The sequence below is a fragment of the Crinia signifera genome, chromosome 1 (genome assembly GCF_055691185.1).
Source record: "Crinia signifera chromosome 1, ASM5569118v1, whole genome shotgun sequence".
Lineage (NCBI taxonomy): Eukaryota > Metazoa > Chordata > Amphibia > Anura > Myobatrachidae > Crinia > Crinia signifera.
Genome location: NC_139217.1, coordinates 435,093,147 through 435,113,338, shown reverse-complemented (window position 1 = coordinate 435,113,338; position 20,192 = coordinate 435,093,147). Strand labels below are relative to the sequence as shown.

General features: G+C 44.3%; 2 protein-coding genes across 7 annotated transcripts in view; both read left to right on the top strand.

Moving 5' to 3' along the window:
- Window positions 1–20,192, top strand: part of IPO11 (importin 11) — a 376,178-nt gene that overhangs the window by 267,353 nt on the left and 88,633 nt on the right. The window lies entirely within an intron of this gene.
- On the top strand, window positions 6,461–12,030 carry LRRC70 (leucine rich repeat containing 70). 2 transcript variants are annotated; one of them, XM_083153196.1, is made up of 2 exons: window positions 6,461–6,567; window positions 9,372–12,030. In XM_083153196.1, the coding sequence occupies exon 2, from the start codon at window positions 9,383–9,385 to the stop codon at window positions 11,255–11,257; it is 1,875 nt and encodes a 624-aa protein (XP_083009322.1). In that variant the 5' UTR covers window positions 6,461–6,567; window positions 9,372–9,382; the 3' UTR covers window positions 11,258–12,030. The 2 variants fall into 2 exon arrangements, with proteins under 2 accessions (XP_083009322.1, XP_083009331.1); XM_083153205.1 differs by having other exon boundaries at window positions 6,475–6,567; window positions 9,376–12,030.

Genomic DNA, 20,192 nt, shown 5'->3' with positions numbered 1-20,192 from the left:
AAAAGGGTCTGAGTCCATTTTAACATAGAATTCAATGGGAAAAAGGGGTCCTTTTCCTTTCCCCACTATCCAAGAAATAAGAAATATGCGTCCCCTCGCGGGGCTCGCTTCGCTCGCCACGCTTCGGGCTCGGTGGCTCGCTGCGCTCGCCACACTATATAAAATCAACTCTATGCCCACTTGGATAGTGGGGAAATGAACAGGACCTTCTTAACATTGAATCCTATGCAAAATCGCATCGCATCGCATCTGATTGTATGCCTTAAGGTAAGGCATACAATCACAAAATCGGACGCCCAGATACTACATAAGTACCGAATGTTTAAATGTTTATTATCATTTTGAAGTAAAGTTAACACAAATACTGAACATCATTTTCCAGTTATATATAAGTGACGCACAAAAATTAAAATTTCCTTCCAAAGTTGCACAGCCAAAATCTTTTGCCGCACACAGCCTTTGTAAAATAAGAGGGAACATTGCTTGAGACCTTTCACATTGCAGGTGAAAACCGTTTTAAAAATCATTTAATACCATTCAAACATTCAACCCGTTTAACCCCCAAGGGACACGTTTCAAGCCATTGAAATAGAGCTGTTCAAACTGCCTAAAAAAACGGCTTTAAAACATGTAGGACTCTGCTTTTTAACCGTGTTGAAATACCGGTTAACTTTAACCGGTAAATCAACTCTGGCACTTTCCCATTGCAGCCTTAAACGTTTTAAAATGGAAAAAAACGTCAATATACCGTTTAAAAAGTGCGATGTGAAAGGGGTATAATATATTCATGTATACTTAGTACACAATACAGGGGGGGATACGGTCATTAGGTCACCAGCAAGTAGGTCGACATGCAGGAAGATCGACATGGCTTAATGTCAACATGCTGGAAGGGCGACATGACTTAAGGTGGACATGGGTTAGGTTGACAGTCATAAGGTTGACATGGAGTATTTTACTGTTCTTTGAGCCGACATATGCCGACAGGCGGTATTTCATGCCCTACCATCCACTAGTGCTTGGTGGGAGAATAAAATAGTGTGCCCGAAGCATGGCGAATGTATGCTGCGCTACATTTTAGTGTTTATGTTGACTGTGTCGACATTCAGGGGAAAAAGTGTGGGGGGGAAACACCCATGTCGACTTTTTCAATGTCAACCTCACCCATGTCGACCTAAAGACCCTGTCGACCTAACCCATGTCGACCTTCCTCTATGTTGAACTTAAGTCAGGTCGACCTTACTGCATGTCGACCTAGTGTGGTCGACCTAATCCTTGTCTGCCTTCTTGCTGGTGACCTAATGATCCATACCCATACAGGGAACAGCTGTGTGGCATGGTTACACCTTCGCATTGTACAGACAGCATGCTACAACAGCGGCTGTGCTGTACTGTACATACATATTGTACCGTAGCTGCTCACAGACTCAACTTCCTCATTTATTTCATTTACTTTTTATGTTGATTCACATTTTCCGACACATCAATCAAATGGGCAACTGCTCCTAAATCCTATTTTACTTTAAAAAAAATAATAATAATAATAGATTCATTAACTGCAGACATTATTGTGCCAGTGACAATATAATATGCGTTCCTGTTACAGATTGCAAGATTGTACTGTTACATCTCAGGATAATGATTACATGAAGAAATTAATTCACTCCACTTGCACCTCACACTGTAATTAACTGATTGATTCTTTGCGGCAAATGGTCAATAAATACTGCACTCATCAAAGTACAGTATGTTGCATACAACAATATCTTGAAGCAAATCAGGGGAAAATTGTCGTCCTCAAACTGTAAAAGAGAACAGATTAAATTGTACTTCAAGGGGAAAGCCGACAAAATACCCTTAATGTTTGCCATTGCATCGCAATTGCTTCCTATGAACAGAAGGGACGGGCAGGGATACCACTCTGAAATACATTGTAGAAAATAAGCACATGACCCAAAATGGTTATTATGAAACTATCATCATTCTAAGTAGGTGGTAAGGTTATACTACATGTTGGTAGTGCAATTGATGTTATATATGTTGATATTGTAAAAGTATTAACTAATGCTAGACATAACCGTATAGTTAATATAAGTGTATTGTACAAGGGGAAATTTACATGACTGGATAGAGAACAGTTCGAAAGTTAAAAGACAAAGGGATGTTTCAAGCATAATATATTCACATTGGGCAAATGAACAGTTATAGTAAAAATTAGTACATATGTAATATATAACAAAGCTATCTAAACAATTCTAGAGCAATTAGGAAAAGACGGGGGGAGAGGGGTGCAGACTCGGAGCACAGGACAGCTGACTGTTGGATCGTAGGCCAGGACAAAATGGAATTAATTCCTTTTCTAAATGGCCTTTTATCTTGCCAACAAACGATTGGGTCAATTTACTAAGACCGGAGTTTTATTGAAAATGGGATGTTACTTTTAGTTCATGTAATTAGTGGAGATCTATCATTGTCAGTGGGCCTGATTGAGAGGTGGCCGTATACTGATATTTGCTCAGTTGAGAAATTTTGTTTTGCTATTCCGCATGCATGAAAGTGCCAGAAAACCCCTTACTGCGCACACGTAAACGTAACTGCACGGTGGCGGTCATAGTTGTACATGGCATCGCTGGCAGTAGAGATGGTGAAAGCATATTTTTGCAGATATGAATACATAACAATCAGCAACTGATGAGGCATCACGGATGGTGTAATGGTTAGCATTAGGGCTGTTTCACACAGTACGGTTCCTGCCGCACGGTGAAATCCCGTACGGTCAGGGAGCCGCGCCGCACTCAGAATTTTATAATGGCAGGGATGGCCACAGCCCGGCAGCCGTCCCTTCCAGTGGGGGGATCCGGCTGCAGCCGTGCGGCCGGGCCGTGGCCGTCCCGTGTGAATGGACACAATAGTGTCCATTCACAACTGCTGAGTGCGGCACGGCTCCCTGGCCGTACGGGATTTCACCGTGCGGCAGGAACCGTACTGTGTGAAACAGCCCTCACTGCCTCACAGCACTGAGGTCATGAGTTCTATTCCCACCATGGCCCTAACTGTGCGGAGTTTGTATGTTCTCCCGGTGTTTGCGTGGGTGTACGCCGGGTACTCCGGTTTCCTCCCGCATTCCAAAAATATACTGGTACAGTAGGTCAACTGGTTTCCAACAAAAATTAACCCTAGAATGTCTGTGTGTGTGTGTATGTGTGTGTACATGTGGTAGGGAATATAGATTATAAGCTCCACTGGGGCAGGGACTGATGTGAATGTTCAATTATACTCTGTGAAGCGCTGCGGAATCTGTGTGCGCTATATAAGAAACTGTTAATAAATAAATAAATAATAAATAAACTGCACATACAAAGCATCCACCTCTGAATCAGGTACTATGCTTCCTATGCTATACCTATTAATCAATGGCGTGCGGTGGAGTGATGCAGAACCTTTCCTGGCATACTCACGTATATGCTGGAGTTTTAAATATATAAAGGAGATGGAAAATACTAAGAATATGGAAGGTGATGTGCCTCACCTGGCTACCTTTTCCCACACATATCTCATAAAAAATCCCCATATCTCCAGCAGTGTACAGTATACTGCTGCTCCTGTGTATAATGCCCACATTAAACCTTGGGCTAATATATTGTGTGTAAATCTGGCTTTGGTACTAGCCACGGACTCCTCAGACATTTACCTCACCGCACGTCCCTGCATTAGTCAGTCAGCAGCTGATAACCAGGACACCAGCATGGAACAGCATATTCAGGGTGGCACATTAACACATCAGGAGGAGGCTGTGCTCCAGCAGCATCTTCCAACAGCCTCTGTACCACCCATCTCAGACAATTAAACCCCACACACTACCTCCAGGAGCCGTTCAGGAAGTACTTAGTGCTGTGAGGAGCCTATGTGCCAGTACAAAGCCTGGCCAGTCTGTGGGTGCGTGGCCAGGCTGATCTATAGCAGCTGCATAGCTATTCACAGCACTACGGTAATGTCATGACATCAGGGGCACGCTGCATTACTGGGAGCTGGCGTTCTCAGTCCTCAGATGTCAGTTCAAGTGTATTTTTGTTCATTTGGTTGTGATCTACCAGCGGATGCCCTGAGATCTACTATTAGATCACAATCTGCCTTTTGGCCAGGTCTATTCTAGAATGTGCTAAATGAATAAGAACTAAAAACTGATTGGTTGCTATGGGAAACATCCCATCTTCAATAGAACTCCGATCTTAGTTGTCCATACTTACTGCTAATACAGGTTGAGTATCCCTTATCCAGAATGCTTGGGACCACGAGCATTTTGGATAAAGGATTTTTGCGGATTTTGGAATGTTTTTTCATACTTACCTGGTCCCCTGGCGGTGCCCCGATGGTCCCCCATCATCCACGGTGTCCCATGGCATCCACGGCGGTCTTTGGAATCCTCTTCAGCGGCATCTCCACTGAGGAGGCAAGTCAACTGCGATCCCTTGCAATGCATCCTAGTGTTCATTCTAGCACCCGCCATATTTGAAAACCCATGCAGTTCCTCTTCTCTGCCTGGGGTGTCGCTGTCTGCTTGGGTGTATCTATCACAGGTCTGGTTTGCATATCAGTGGTGATATAAAGACCACACTGTGCTAGAAGCACTACAGCAGACAGTGACACCCCAGGCAGGGAAGAGGAATTGCATGGGTTTTCAAATATGGCGGGTGCTAGAATGAACACTACATCCTAGGGCCCGGGGATGCCGCTGAAGAGGATTCTGATGGCCGCCGTGAGATGAGGAAAGTATGATAAAAGAGGCGGTTTTTGGAATATATGGATAAGGGAGACTCAACCTGTAGTAGGCTACGTAGAGGTAGTAACACAGAGCAGGGCCGTACTAGCTACAGTAAGATTTATCCAGAATGGCAAATTAAAATGAGCGTATATCAATTTGGGGCTTTTACATAAATGCCAATAGCTTTACTACTTACATATTAAGTACAATAATACCAGGGAAATTAATGCTATTTGGCAACAATTACAATCATTTATTTGTAATGCCCACATTTTACACACATAGCAGCAGCTGTAAATGCACACGCTGTACGTATAGTAGTAATAGTGTGCTTAAACCACATATGAAATAGAAAGCATTTTTGTACAGCTTCGTAAAGCTGCATAAAGACTAAACGACGGGGCCACTGTGGTGGGTGCTCATGGCGTGCATGTTCAGAAGATATCAATCGGCGTTAACGACGTGTGGCAGCGCGCATCATTAACAATTTTGAGTGTACACACTAGATGATTTTGTGAGCAGTATTGCTCAAAAGGGGGCAGATGTATCAAGCCTGACGAAGCGATAAAGTGGAAGGAGGTAATGCATCAGCCAATCAACTCCCAATTGTCATATTTTAAGCACAGCTGATTGGATGGTGCGTTATCTTCTTCCACTTTATCTCTTCTCCAGGCTTAATACATCTGCCTCAAGGCCCCTTCTGAGCAATATTGTTCACAATATTCTCTAGTGAGTACGGGGCTTTAGAGGGATAAAAATGTGTCTAGTGATCATATTGTACCAAAGACCATATTGATTTTCTGATTAAGAAGCTCGATTGACTCCAATTTTACAACGTTTTAATAAAAACTTATAGGGTTTTTATTCTGGCCTGAGCAAATGTTAATTGTCAGTATTACATGACATTTATGTATTATATATTACCAGATAATTATATAGCCCACACATGTTTCACAGCATCCCTCCCCCAGGGGAGTTTATAATCTATATTCCCCACCACATATACACGCACACACATTCATTCTACGGTTTAATGTTATCTGTAGGCAGTATGTATTGCCATAGTTAGGGGCCGGTGCAAGGTTATTCAGCACCCCAGGCAAATATTTCAGCTTATTGCTCCCACCGCACGCATGCACAATGCACGCACACATACCAATACCAAGTTTCCCGAACCTCAGATGAATATGTGGAGGTGGCATCTTAAAAGTTCAACACCTGCCATTTGCATTAGGTTCAACAAGGATGCCTCTGTGAGACCTTAATATTGTGATAGTTAGGGGCGCCCCAGATTTCGGAGTCCCTATGCAGCTGCCTGATGGCATTGCCTGCCCTGTCCATAGTTGTTATGCACATTCCTTTGTAAAGAAAATGAGGCTTTGTGTAAATTCAAAGAAGATTTGAGGAAAGAATCTGCATAAATATGGTTAGGGTGATTGCACCCTTACTCATTATCCACTGTATGGGGATTTAAGTATTCTTCAAATATTTGTTAAACAGATCTTTATATAATCATTTCTGCAATTCCAATAATAAGCGGGTTAAGAGTTCCCCAGTTTTGTTTTAAAAAAACAATAGTTCACTCGCACGGATGAAATGACTTCCTGTGTCCTATTTCCTGTATCCATGGTAACCTTTTGTATCCTGTCCGGCTCAGCGAACCAATGGGGAGTAAGGCATTTCCTGCATAGCGAATCTTAACCAAAAAAAAAAAAATTCTCATAATTTGCAGCTGCTCCGTTTCATAGATACAAAAAAAAAAATCAAACTGGAAGATCATTTCTAAGATGAACATCAGTTTTGGGGTAAGATGCATATTTATTTTATTGCAGCATGCTTTGTTTATTCATTAGCTTACTTTTAGAAGAGGAAATATATGGGCGTGTAGCTGTTTTTTCCCATATAAAATCTAAATGCTGCCGTCTACAGAATGGGTGAGGTAAGCCGTTGATACTGCTCCAGTGGAAAAAGTTCTCCGTTTACTGATGTAACAGTGTTCAAATTCCATTTTCTTATTTATTTTTTTACATGTAGAACCCAAATTACGAATCTTATACAGTTGGGGAGGGAGTGATCGAGAGAAAAGTAATAAATCGTAGTTTACTGCATCTATAGTACTTTATGCATGTCATGCCAGAATACAGTCCGTTTGTAGTGACCAGGAGTACCTAAATTTGCAGGTTTTCATTAACAGTACTCCTGCACCTGGCATTGCACCTTTTTAGGAAATAATAGATCAAATATATATGGGAGAGATCTGTAATTATAATTTATCCACTACTACTTCTATGCAATGTGCTACAGTATGTATTATTCTTCAGTAGAACGGTGCTAGCTACACTAGGGGTGAAATGTAATAGGGTGCAATTTTTTTTTAAAGAAAATCGCACATGTAGTAGTGTGCGGTAAAAAATAGAACGTTTTGCCCTGACCAGAAAATTGCACATTCAAAATCGCATCAAGATGTTTTCTCATAGAAAAAAATTGTCAACTTGTACCCTAAACATTAATAAAAAAATAGCAAAATAGATCTGCGCATGATTCTGTCCAAAAAAATTTGTAATAAAAAAAAACAGCATGGGTCTCCCCCCTCCCGAGAAAAACAAGCCCCAGGCTCCTGGTTTCCCAAGTGCGGGGGAAAAAAGTGATGGGTTTCCCCCCCCCCCCCCCCCCCCCCGTATTTTAGAAACCAGTACCGGCTTTTGGACCTGTCCTGGTTCCAAAAATATGAGGGACTGCCGAAACAACCAGTTAGCCCTGAAAGGGGTACCTGGAAGAGTGGGAACCCCCTCCCCAAATAAAGGGGGCTCCTGCAGGCTTCACCCATACAGGCTTTGCCTGGTGCCACTGGATGGTGGATGCCGGGCTGAGTTTTGGTAAAAAAACTAGAACTAAAATTTAACATTGCATTATGCTGTGGAACAATAAGTTTTACCAAGCCTTCCTTGGAAAACCACAAGTACCCGAATGCAGTCCCACAGCATGGTCAATGTTGCAATAAATGCACACTGACCTCCAGAAAAGTAGAGCTTTATTAACATACATGCACACACCCAAACATACATATTTACCTCACCACACGCTCCCCTGCAGCTCTGTCCTTTTCTCCAGTAGGGGTTAGAAAAAAAAAAGGTACTCTTTACCTAGCACGGCGCCCATCGCGGGCATCGCGGCCATCAAATGCACTAAAAAACGGGTGCGACGCGATGCCCGCGATTTCCCATAGGGAACAATGTTAAAAGTGTGATTGGACGTGATTTTACTGTTCAATGCCTCAATGCCCGCGATTTTTCCATAGGAAACAATGTTAAATGGGCCACAGAGCCCTAATAGTCCCCCTGAAGTGTGAAATGGCCCCCACAATTGTTAACGCCACCCCACGATCAACGTGAATCCGAAGCGTGGCGAGCGCAGCGGTACGCGTCCTCCGACCTTTTCATACCCCTACTATCCACGTCGGCGTGGAGTTGAGAATAGAATAGTGTGGCGAGCGCAGCGAGCCACCGAGCCCGAAGCGTGGCGAGCGCAGCGAGCCCCGCGAGGGGACGCGGATACCTTCACAGGTAAACGCGTCCCTTCGCGGGCTGCGCTCGCCACGCTTCGGGTTCACGTTGATCGTGGGGTGGCGTTAACAATTGTGGGGGCCATTTCAGACTTCAGGGGGACTATTAGGGCTCTGTGGCCCATTTAACATTGTTTCCTATGGAAAAATCGCGGGCATTGAGGCATTGAACAGTAAAATCGCGTCCAATCACACTTTTAACATTGATCCCTATGGGAAATCGTGGGCATCGCGTCTCACCCGTTTTTTTAGTGCATGCGATGGCCGCGATGCCCGCGATTTTTTACCCCCGATGACCGCGATGGACATCGTAGGCGCCGTGCTAGGTAAAGAGTACCAAAAAAAAAAACAACTTCGAACCCTGAACTGAAGAAGCCACTGTGTATATACTGTATTCAGATGCATACCCTCCCCCCCCCCCCCTTCCAACCCCCTGCTACTTAGGGAGTCCCAGTGCTGTTAGTCACTGGGACTCTTCTCACCCAATCAGGGCCAACCTCCAATGGAGTTCCCCACCTGATTGGATGCTCAGCCCTGCTTGCTTAAGGGGATTCATTGGGATTCCATGTCAACAGCAGGGGAGAGTATATAGCGCCTGAAAGTATACACGCAGGTGGCTTTATAAAGTTCTGGGTTGGATGGCCCTGCACATATGAGCTTACAATCTAAGATGTGCGGTGAATACTTGATACATTAGTGAAATAATAATTGTACTGCAGGAGCTAGTTGCTAAAGACTGTGTGGTTATTACAAGTCAGCACCGATTCTTGGCTGATAGTTTTGTGAAGCTACTTGTGTGTCATAGTGGGAAATAGACCATGGAAGGTGGAAACAAAACTTTAACTTGTCTGTAGTAATCGTAAAACAGTCAGCTACTTGCAATCTTAACTGTCCAATGTAATCAGCTGTTCTCATACTATAAAGTCCATTAAAAGGGTTATTACTAAATTGTTCTAATTTTCCCTATCTCAGAGCGTGAACGTTTGTTATACTTAAATTAAACATTTGACTAAATGTATTCCTAATTTTTGTTTTGCTTTTTGCTAGCAAGAACAATTATGAGCAGCAAACAAAGGGACGTGAACAGATCTGAAATTGTTCTCCCCCCACTGCGAGTGTCTCTGTATGGCTTTGTCTGTGTGATACTCCTACAGAAGCCCGTCACTTGCTGCCCTGCTGTGTGCCATATCTGTTTGGAGAAACAAGTGAACTGCCGTGGCTTGGGCCTAACCACTGTGCCAAGGAACTTTCCCAAAACAACCACTCTCATATATTTGAGTGGCAATAACATTACAAATGTGAGCCCTAACGAACTTGCAGATCTAAAGGAGCTAGCGGTACTCTATTTGGACAATTCCAAAATTGTTTATGTACATCCGAAGGCCTTTTCTTCTCTGAGAAAACTTTACTACCTGTACCTAAATGATAATTATATCCAGCGTTTAGATGCTGGGATGTTTGATGCACTCTCGGATCTCCAATATTTGCATCTTCAACAAAATCACATCTCCTCCCTTGCTCAGGGATTGTTTAAGCATCTTAAATCTGTCCGCCACTTAGCGCTTCAAAGAAACAGACTGTGTTTCCTTGGCAGTGATTTATTTTTGGGGATGGCTAGCGTTCATACTCTAAATATAGCTAATAACAATATCTCACGGATATCTGACTCTGCATTCCATCACCTAGAAAACCTAGAAAATCTGTACCTCGAAGGCAACCGTTTAATGCAAGTCCCATCCAATGCTCTGGGATTACTGTCGGGTCTCAAAAGACTTTCCCTGTCAAACAACCAGGTTGAATCAATACACAATTTTGCCTTCAGAGGACTTAACGCTTTGCAGTATTTGTTTTTAGAGAATGCAAGTATCCAAACAATCAGCGACAAGTCTTTTAATGGGCTGAATAATCTCAAACATTTAATTTTAAGTCGGAACGAGCTGCGTACCCTTGACTCAAAGACTTTTACTTACCTGAATCACTTGACGTACCTGCAGTTGGACAGAAATGGGGTAAAGGCTATAGCGGAGGACACATTTGAGAAGATGGGGGCTTCATTGAAAGTCCTCAATCTTGCCTTTAATAACCTGACATCTCTCCGGCCTCGAGTGCTTCAGCCACTTATCTCTTTATCCTACTTTCAAGCCAGCTACAATCCGTGGCACTGTGGGTGCAATTTGTTAGGTCTCAGAAGCTTTCTCTTGTCTTCTTCATATAGATTTAGCATACATTGTGAGACTCCGCCAAGGCTGAGAAATCGGCCACTGGGCAATGTCAAACTGACTAAATTTGAAAACTGCCCGGTCACCACCCCAAGCACATTACCCAAGAGGACCACTGAAGGGTATTCGCCAACATCTGAGTCGATGCATAGCCATGTGCAAAGTGCCACATACAAACTATTTTTAAGCTCTCCAAGTGCGCACAAAATGTTATCAAAACAATTAACCGTTCTGGAATCCAGTAGCAATACACAGAGTAGTATACTGCAGAGTACTACAAAGCGGTCACACAGCGAGATATTGCTACAGTTTCCACCAGTGAATTTTACCAGTGGCGGTGATGGTCAGCTGCCCTTAGACATTGTCACCGTTTCCCTCAAGCCTATTGTTATATGCCAGCGGAAGGCTGAGAGTCTAAATCAGTCCTTTCACGTTTTACTCTCATTTTTCTTACTGGCTTGTGTTGCCATTGTTTTTCTTATAGCTAAAGTAATTCAACTGAAGAGGAGACTTCCGACTCATGAACACCAAGGAGACAGCGTGCTGGAGTATTACAGCTGCTACCAGTCTGGCAGGTACCAAATGACGGAGCCTACACGTCTTACACCTCAGAACTCCTTGTCAAGTCCTGAAACTGACTTAATAAGGCCGCTCAGACAGTCGCCGTCAGATGCCAAGACACAGGTCATCCTGTTCGAGCATTCTGCGGTCTAGGCTGTTTTCAGCTTCACAGTGGGAAATTGTACATTACCATTTTTTAAGGTTGTTACTGCAGCGGAAAAAGTTGACCGATCTCTTTCAAAGCCACCAAAAACGACAGCTCCGTTATGCTGGGATAATATCATCATGTGATGTCATCTACTGGCCAATTGAGGCCTCGTCCGGAGAAATGCATTTCACAGTGTCACCATTCGAGTGTGATTGTATGCTGCTACCATTGTCGGTTGTAAGATTTTTGAGTCACAACAGTATTCTATGGCTTTAAAGGAAGCGAACAAACAAAAATGTTTGGCTATAGAGAGATCTCTTATAAGGTGGTGATGTTTGGCAGAACATAGCCGGGAATCCCTGAAACTCTAAGAACCAAGGCTTGCAATGTGTTGCACTCACTGTAGCAAAGAGGCAAAATGTTTGTAGTCAGTTTGGCTGTTTTTTCATTGTTTGTGTCATCAATATGGAAGTCCTCAAACGGGGTGCACATTGTAAACTAGTAAGCACGCTTGAAGCATATGCTTCAAAAGTCTGCTGCCTTGTGATTGCCTCTGTGTTTGTGCATGTTGAGAGATATAGCTTCACTCCCTGCCAACAGGTGGCAGTGTTTCTGAGACACACAATCAAACACTAGACATATATATAGAATAGATGATCTTGTTTTTATCCTTCTGTTCTCCATGTAGTGTTGATTTATGCCATCAGAGCATAGAGTAACATTACTTTTAGCGGTACTTGTGAGTTATCCGGGCTGCCGATTTTTTCATCGCGCCCGAAATCGGGGGCATCGCGTCGGTCGTGGCCGTTATAAGGAGCCGCGACGCGATGCCCACGATTTCCCATAGACAGTAATGTTAAAAGACGCGATGGACCCGATTTCCGACAAGATTTCCCATAGACAGTAATGTTAAAAGACGCGATGGACCCGATTTCCCATAGACAGCAATGTTAAAATAAAATTACAATGTGAAATTGGCCAATATGTTTTTAAAATAAATGTTTCATGGCCCCCCACCACCGTTAACGCCACCCCGCTATTGACGCCAACCCGAAGCGTGGCGAGCGCAGCGAGCCCGCGAGGGGGGCGGTACGCGTCCTCCGACCTTTTCATGCCCTACTATCCACTAGGGCGTGGAGTGAGAATAGAATAGTGTGGCGAGCGCAGCGAGGGGACGCGGACACCTTCACAGGTATCCGCGTGCCCTTGCGGGCTTCACAGGTGTCCGCGTCCCCTCGCGGGGCTCGCTGCGCTCGCCACGCTTCGGGCTCGGTGGCTCGCTGCGCTCGCCACACTATTCTATTCTCACTCCACGCCCTAGTGGATAGTAGGGCATGAAAAGGTCGGAGGACGCGTACCGCCGCCCCTCGCGGGCTCGCTGCGCTCGCCACGCTTCGGGTTGGCGTCAATAGCGGGGTGGCGTTAACGGTGGTGGGGGGCCATGAAACATTTTTTTAAAAAACATATTGCCCAATTTCACATTGTAATTTTATTTTAACATTGCTGTCTATGGGAAATCGGGTCCATCGCGTCTTTTAACATTACTGTCTATGGGAAATCGTGGGCATCGCGTCGCGGCCCCTTATAACGGCCACGACCGATGCGATGCCCCCGATATCGTGTCTTTTAACATTACTGTCTATGGGAAATCGGGGGCATCGCGTCGCGGCCCCTTATAACGGCCACGACCGACGCGATGCCCCCGATTTGGAGCTAAATCGTGGGCATCGCGTCGGTCGGGTGTCCTTAAGTTAACCAAACTTAAGGACAAAATCGGCAGCCCGGATAACTCACAAGTACCCTTTTAGCATATATCTAGTTGTTTACAATTTATCATAGTTTGTTCTTTATATAATAATAAAACATTTTACATATCTATGTTTTTATTGTATAATACCTTGCGACAGAAATCAAATGTTTAATTTTTGCAATAAATCCCCGTCACCCTACTCCACCTCCATAATTGCATAGGAGCCCCAAATACTCCCGTTACCACCTCTCTTCCTGGGCGAGTAGTTTATTGTAGTGTCAGGACTCCAGCTCTGAGGGGGTTTGTGTACATTATCGGGTGCAGCTTGTCAGGGGCAGATTTATTAAGCCTGGTAAGGTGATAAAGGGGCCGATGTATTAAGCCTGGAGAAGAGATAAACTGGAGATAAAGTGGAGATAACTTGGAAGAGATAACGCACCAGCCAATCAGCTGTATTTGAAATATGACAGTTGGGATCTGATTGGCTGGTGCATTATCTCCTTCCACTTTATCTCCAGTTTATCTCTTCACCAGGCTTAATACATCTGCCCCAATGTGCCCAGTGATATCACATCAGCCAATTAGCTCCCAACTGTCAAGTTACAGACTGGGTTTGACAATGGCAGTTGGAGGCTGATTGGATACTGCGTTATCACCGTCAACTTTATCGCTATCAGGCTTCCTGACTTCTATAGGAGGTTTTGCTTAAAATATCCATGTTATGAGCACTAGAACATATTCTAGTTTAGCTTTAGTTTATATGTTTATCGGTGTCCCCTTTATTATATGTAAGCAAAGAGTATTCATAGATGTTTTTGTGTATGTGTGTTGTATCTGTAGATTATAATAGTCTTGTGACCCACTGTGTATGTCCCATGGAATACAGTATCTTAATCAGCCACTGTATAACATGTACTGTGGTGAAGACCGTAAGATCTGTCTATAGAAGAATACAGAAGTGTTCTCTTACATTTAGCCTCAATGCGCCATATGGTGCAAGATTCTTGGCACTAGTGTTAGTGCTGGGCATCAGCTTCACATATTTTTCACCAGAAATGTGTCTATTGTATGTGTATTTAATTAGTTGCGTTTTTTAAAAATGGGACAAATTCTCCCTGTGATTAATTAATTGCAGCTGTTTTCGCCACTATTGAAGGCATCTTTCCTCTTTGCCTTTTCACTTTTTTTTATTGAAAATGCAGTGGTGAAAAATACCTCAAAAAGTGGCAGAAACAGGCGCAATTTCTCTGAAAACACATGGATTGGAGAAAAAATTGCCTATCCAGGTGTTTCTCGGCACTGGCAAATTTTTCGCATAAGGCAAAATATGGGCTGTCAAATTGAATAGATCGATTTCACATGCAACCTAAAAAATGCCAAAAGTCGCAGATTTTTTGCCTAGGTCAGGGGTGGGGAACCTTTTTTTTTGCCAAGGACCATTTGTATGGGGAAAAAATCCTTCGGGGGCCATATGTAAAAATTTATCGGTACTCTTTACCTAGAAGGGCGCCCACGATTTTGATCGTGGGCATCGTTAGTAAACAAAAATCGCGTCGGTCGCATCGCATGCGACCAAAAAATCACATGCGATGCGACCGACGCGATGCCCGCGATTTCCCATAGGGAACAATGTTAAATGTCCCAATTGACCCGATTTTCCTGTTCAATGTCTCAATTGACCCGATTTTCCATAGGAAACAATGTTAAATGGCCCACAGAGGCCAAATAGGCACCCTGAAGCATGCGATTTTTTTAGTGCATGCGATGCCCGCGATGGGCGCCCTTCTAGGTAAAGAGTACCAATTTATCTTACAAATTGTCCTGCTGCAGCCGTCCCACGCTCCGACGGCTGTCGCTGATTAGGAGTGACAGTCACCGGCTGCTTTTGATTAAGAGGAATCCTGCGAGACCTACCGACCTCTCGCGAGAATTCCCCTGTACTTGACTCCCGGGTGGCCGCCAATAAGAGCCTTCACCTCCCCGGAAGTATTACATGCGATCAATCGCATCCGATTCATCGCATGTAAAAGTAGCACATCAAGTGCCAGATCATATGGGAGTCTCCCAATGAGCTGCCATATGGCCCTCCAAAGGCCCAAGTGTATGGTTGCCTTTAGTGTAAAACGCAACACATTTTAATCTTGAATCCCGCGCTGAATGTGAATTTATTCTGTATAAATATCTTACACTTTCAAGTGTAATATGGAGGATGCAGAAGCGGTTATATTCAAGACACAGCAAATGTGTTTGCATTTGGTGGGAATTAGAGTATTAAGGATGATTGCGTGACCTGCTTACTTATGAACTGTGAAAGAGCAAATTAAAAGTTGCTACTTTTAAATGATCTTAGTGTGGCTGTATTGCCTCTTATATTCTTTAGAGGTTTATTTAAAATTGAATTTACTCAGCAGAGCGGATCCTCGGAACAGCTTTACACAAATGCTGGAACCTGCAGACTCATGCAGAAGAGGAATCCTGCGCTGTGGCACTAATGTGCCAGCTGTCCCTGATTTTCTGCTACAATCCCTATTTTTGCACATTTCTTCAGATAATACTGAGCAGATACTTCTCATACTATGGGCCTGATTCCGAAGCAAGTGGGATTTTTGGCACAAGTGGTGGATTACAGGATACTCACATATACCAAAGAAGGAAATAGTGAACTGCGAATGTAGCATATTAGCATAAACACAGGAACAGAGATTGCTGTTGTGTACGGATCGATCCTTCTATTAATGGTCTGTATTTTTCATATCGGCACTAACTAAAGAGCCATGCAGAACTGTGCCATCTTGCAGGAGTTTTGTGGAGGTTTAACCCTTTGAGTGCCAAGCGAATTTGTCAAAATGCAGATGGAGTGCCTCTCATACAGAGCCATGCCTCGCCAGATCCCCTCCGCTGGCAAGAGTCTCAGTATCGATTTAATGTCTGAGGCTGCACCCCCTCAACAGTAATAATAATTGATGTTGTACTAATATAAAGGAGGCTCCTTATATATTTCTTGAATCCTAAACAAAGAGAAACCAGCAAGACCTAGTGCGGTAGCTCCAACTGTTGCGTTCACCAAGAGCTGGCGGAGAGGCGCTCCATCTTATGGGGACACGCAAACGTCACGTGCATCCCTCGAAGGAAGGAAGTAGTCTGTCACGGATGTGCCTCTTTCAGAATCTGACTCTACGTAAGTATTTATATATTGCCAGGGAATTCCATGACTATTTGGAAATAGGGGGTCTATGTACTACAGATAGAGCCATCCTCATCTAGCCATCTTTGGATAGCCATGGTGAGCCATGCTGAGCCAAGGCCTATTGTTCTCAGATGCAATACAATACACAGAACAATATAGTAGGGGATTAGCAGAGTAATCCCATTACTCACTTAATCCTATTAAAGCGGTAGATGAGGATGGCTTCATCTCTATGGGCGGTATTCAATGAGCCTGATTCGCCATGTTTTTATGGCGAATTTGTGCTGTTTGGCGAATTTTTGACAAAAACGGTGAATCACCCTATTCAATGACCACATGGCGAATACATTTGAAGGTTTTTTTCGCCATGATTCACCGAGTAGCAATCGCTATCTTTTTATGGTGAAGTGGAAGGTGAACTTTTAAAATAAAGTGTTTTGTGTTTTACAATTGGTGTCAAAAAATCGGGAATTTTATTCTGAGGAGGGGCATGCTACTTTTATTCATTTGCTGTAAGCACATGAATATATATTTAATTTTAAAAAAATATTTTTATTTTTTATTTTTTTTACACAGCAGCCAGCAGGGGGCGCCGGAGCCGAGCCGCTCATTACATATTCATATATTCACTGCACTCGATCGTTACGATCGGGTATAGTGAATATACACTCCCCTGCTGGCACCCCCGGGGGGCAGCCTGTGCTGCCTGGCACCCGGGGAGCCCACCTGCCCCCCACAAACGTTCAGGGGCAGACTTCCATCTCTCTGCCTGGCACCCTCCTCAGGCTCCCTGCGGCATTCGCCGCAGGAGCTCATATTCGCCTGTCAGGGGCAGCGAGCCCCTGACACGTTGAATACCGGAGCCCGCTGGCTCCGGAACGTGGCGGATGTGCAGCGAATCCTAAAAAGGATTCGCTGCACCTCGCAGGTATTCTCATTGAATACCGCTGTCTTGTAGAGAGATAAAGTACCAAACCATCAGCTCCTAACTGCCATGTTACAGGGTGGGATTTAAACATGACAGCAGCTGCTTCTCTGTATATTCTCCCCGTACTTGCGTGGGTCTCCTCCGGGTACTCCGGTTTCCGCCCACAATCCCAAAATATACTGGTAGGTTAATTGGCTTCCAACAAAATTAACCCTAGAATGGAGTGTGTGTGTGTGTGTGTGTGTGCGTGTGTGTGTGCGTGTGTGCGTATGTGGTAGGGAATATACCTTGTAAACGCAACTGGGGCAGGGACTGACTAGAAAGTAGGCTGAATTAACAAGGATAACTTACACAATATAAGCTATTTCGTATTTTATAATATTAGTATCAATAGTATTTTATATGGGGGTTTATAATGGTGATCGTTGTATATTGAATAGAGTTTATAACCATTAAAAAAAAGCGTCATCTTGTGTCACCTTATTCGCAAACGTTGGCTAGCACTTACCAGTCATCCAGGCTTCAGGCAACTTAGGGATGATGCCACAAGACATGCAGTGCATGATGGGCCCTGTTGTTGTATGACACAATCATTGCACACAGAGCTATTATGTCATAGAATGGCTATACACATCCACCAAAAACATTGTATTTCAATGGTTATAACAAAGGGATCCACAGACACCGCTATAAGAAGCATCTGTCAGCTCGCAGTAATTAAAAATTATTAGGCAGACATTCGCTTTATTAAAAATTCAGCCTAAAGATAGAAGTATATCATCAAAAAACAGTTGCTGTATTTAAAAAAAAAAAAAATGTTTTCTAGGAAGGTCACGATTGTCAATCTGTCCCAACAGCCGTGACCCGTTTTCGTTTTGCTCAACCGCATATCGCCAGGCAGGATCGAGATTCGGATTTGATCGCTACAATTCACGGCCGTTATCAACAACGGGCCCGTTCTGTCAATATGCCTCTTCAATGCTGTCAGGCAAGACAGCATTGAATAGGCGCCCGCCGCTATTTCCCCCGTTGGAAATAGCGGTGGGGATTGAAAATGCCCCCTTGGTATTTATATATTTTTTTTCCCTTTACTAACTCACCCTGCTGTAATTAGTTTAGGCTATTCTACCAAATACATGTTTTGTAGCTTATTTCATTAACTTATAGGCCAATTAAAGCATGTGTCTGAGATTTGGCGTGTCACTAGAACACATCTGTAATACTGTCGTCGCATTCCTTTAAATAATGCAACGCTCACATCCTAAATACTTAGCTTTTGTTTTACCTCCATGGCTTAAGCCTGCCTGACATGGCTCTTCAGGAAAATCTCTTTCACATGATATTTTAATAGATGCTGAAATGCGTAAAAGTGGCAGCTGCCATCAGAGTGACATTTATCTTAAAAGTGAAACTGGAAAAAAACCTCAGATCTGCTCCGTGCTGCTTGAGAGGTTGGTCGGACTCCTCAGGCGCAGACAAATATAAAAATACCTCAGCTGCGGGTTGATGCTGTGCTCATTCAGCAAGAGATAAATCTGTAAGTCATGCTATTACACAGCACGCTCCACGAGGTTACTGCATTTAGTGCTTGTCCACAGTGTTCCTGCTGCCTTAATGCCGATTGGAGGCGACCTGTGTATATGATATACAGTACTACATTCATGACGAGCATCCTGACGATGCTCTAGGAGTTGGTGACATCATAGAGACGTGAGTCGCCTTTACTTTTTGCTTACTGTCTCAGTGATATCACAGTTGTAAAGCGTAATGGAATTTTGTTGATGCTGTGTAAATATTAGTAATATTGCAAGTTCAGGCTTATTGTTGGTTCTGCCTATAAAATGACCACATCCAATTGTACAGTGCAATGGAATTTGCTGCGCTATAAAATCTATTAATAAATAAAATTCACTGTGTATAGGTGATTGGTGCAGTATAGAATGACCGTTTTAAGGGGCATATTTATTAAGCTTGGAGAAGAGATAAACTGGAGATAAGGCAAAAGGAGATAAAGTGCCAGCCAATGAACTGTGTTTGAAAAAGACAGTTGGGTGTTGATTGGCTGGGGCTTTATCTCCTTTTGCCTTATCTCCAGTTTATCACCAGTTTATCTCTTCTCCAAGCTTAATAAATCTGCCCCTAAAGGCCCCCATACATTAGGCCGACTTGTCCAAGTCGGACCCAATTTACCTGCGAGCCGCCCGGCAGCTCCCCGGGAGGCTCACATACAATTTGGCACTTGATGTGCCATTTTTTACATGGGATAAATCGCATGCGATTTATCCCATGTTAAAAAAAACCCGGGGAGCTGCAGGGCGGTGAGGAGTAGTGGGGGCGGGCAGCGGCGGCTGCGGTGGTGGGGGCGGCCAGCGGTGGTGGTGGGGGCGGCCAGCGGTGGGGGTGGCCAGCGGTGGTGGTGGGGGCGGCCAGCGGTGGTGGGGGCGGGCGGCGGGTGCGGTGAGCGCTGCTGACCTGGCCGGGCAGTGTACTTACTTACATAGCAGCAGCGGGGAAGGGCAGCGCAGTGGCGGCTATTATATTTTTAAAATACTTGTCAAATGACCGGCCGCTCTCTGATTGGCCGGAGAGCTCTCAGCCAATCAGAGAGCGGCCGGTCATTTGACAATTATTTTAAAAATATAATAGCCGCCACTGCGCTGCCCGTCCCCGCTGCTGCTATGTAAGTAAGTACACTGCCCGGCCAGGTCAGCAGCGCTCACCGCACCCGCCGCCCGCCCCCACCACCGCTGGCCGCTGCCCGCATGCACCACCGCCCGGCCAGGTCAGTCAGCCGGTGCTCAGGGACCCGCTGCCCGCCCGGTGTCTGCATGCATATGCCTGTCAGGTGGCAGGCATATGCATACAGGGAGGTCGGACGTGATCGTATGTACAGACCGTCCGACCTCCCTGATCCGGTCCGATGCGCACGGGACCGCGCATCGGATCGGATCAGATATCACACACATACGATTTTGGGCCGATTTCATCCGATTATCGGCACCAAGTGCCGAAATCGGATGAAATCGGACCAAAATCGCATAGTGTATGGGGGCCTTAAGAGTTTGATCAACTTTA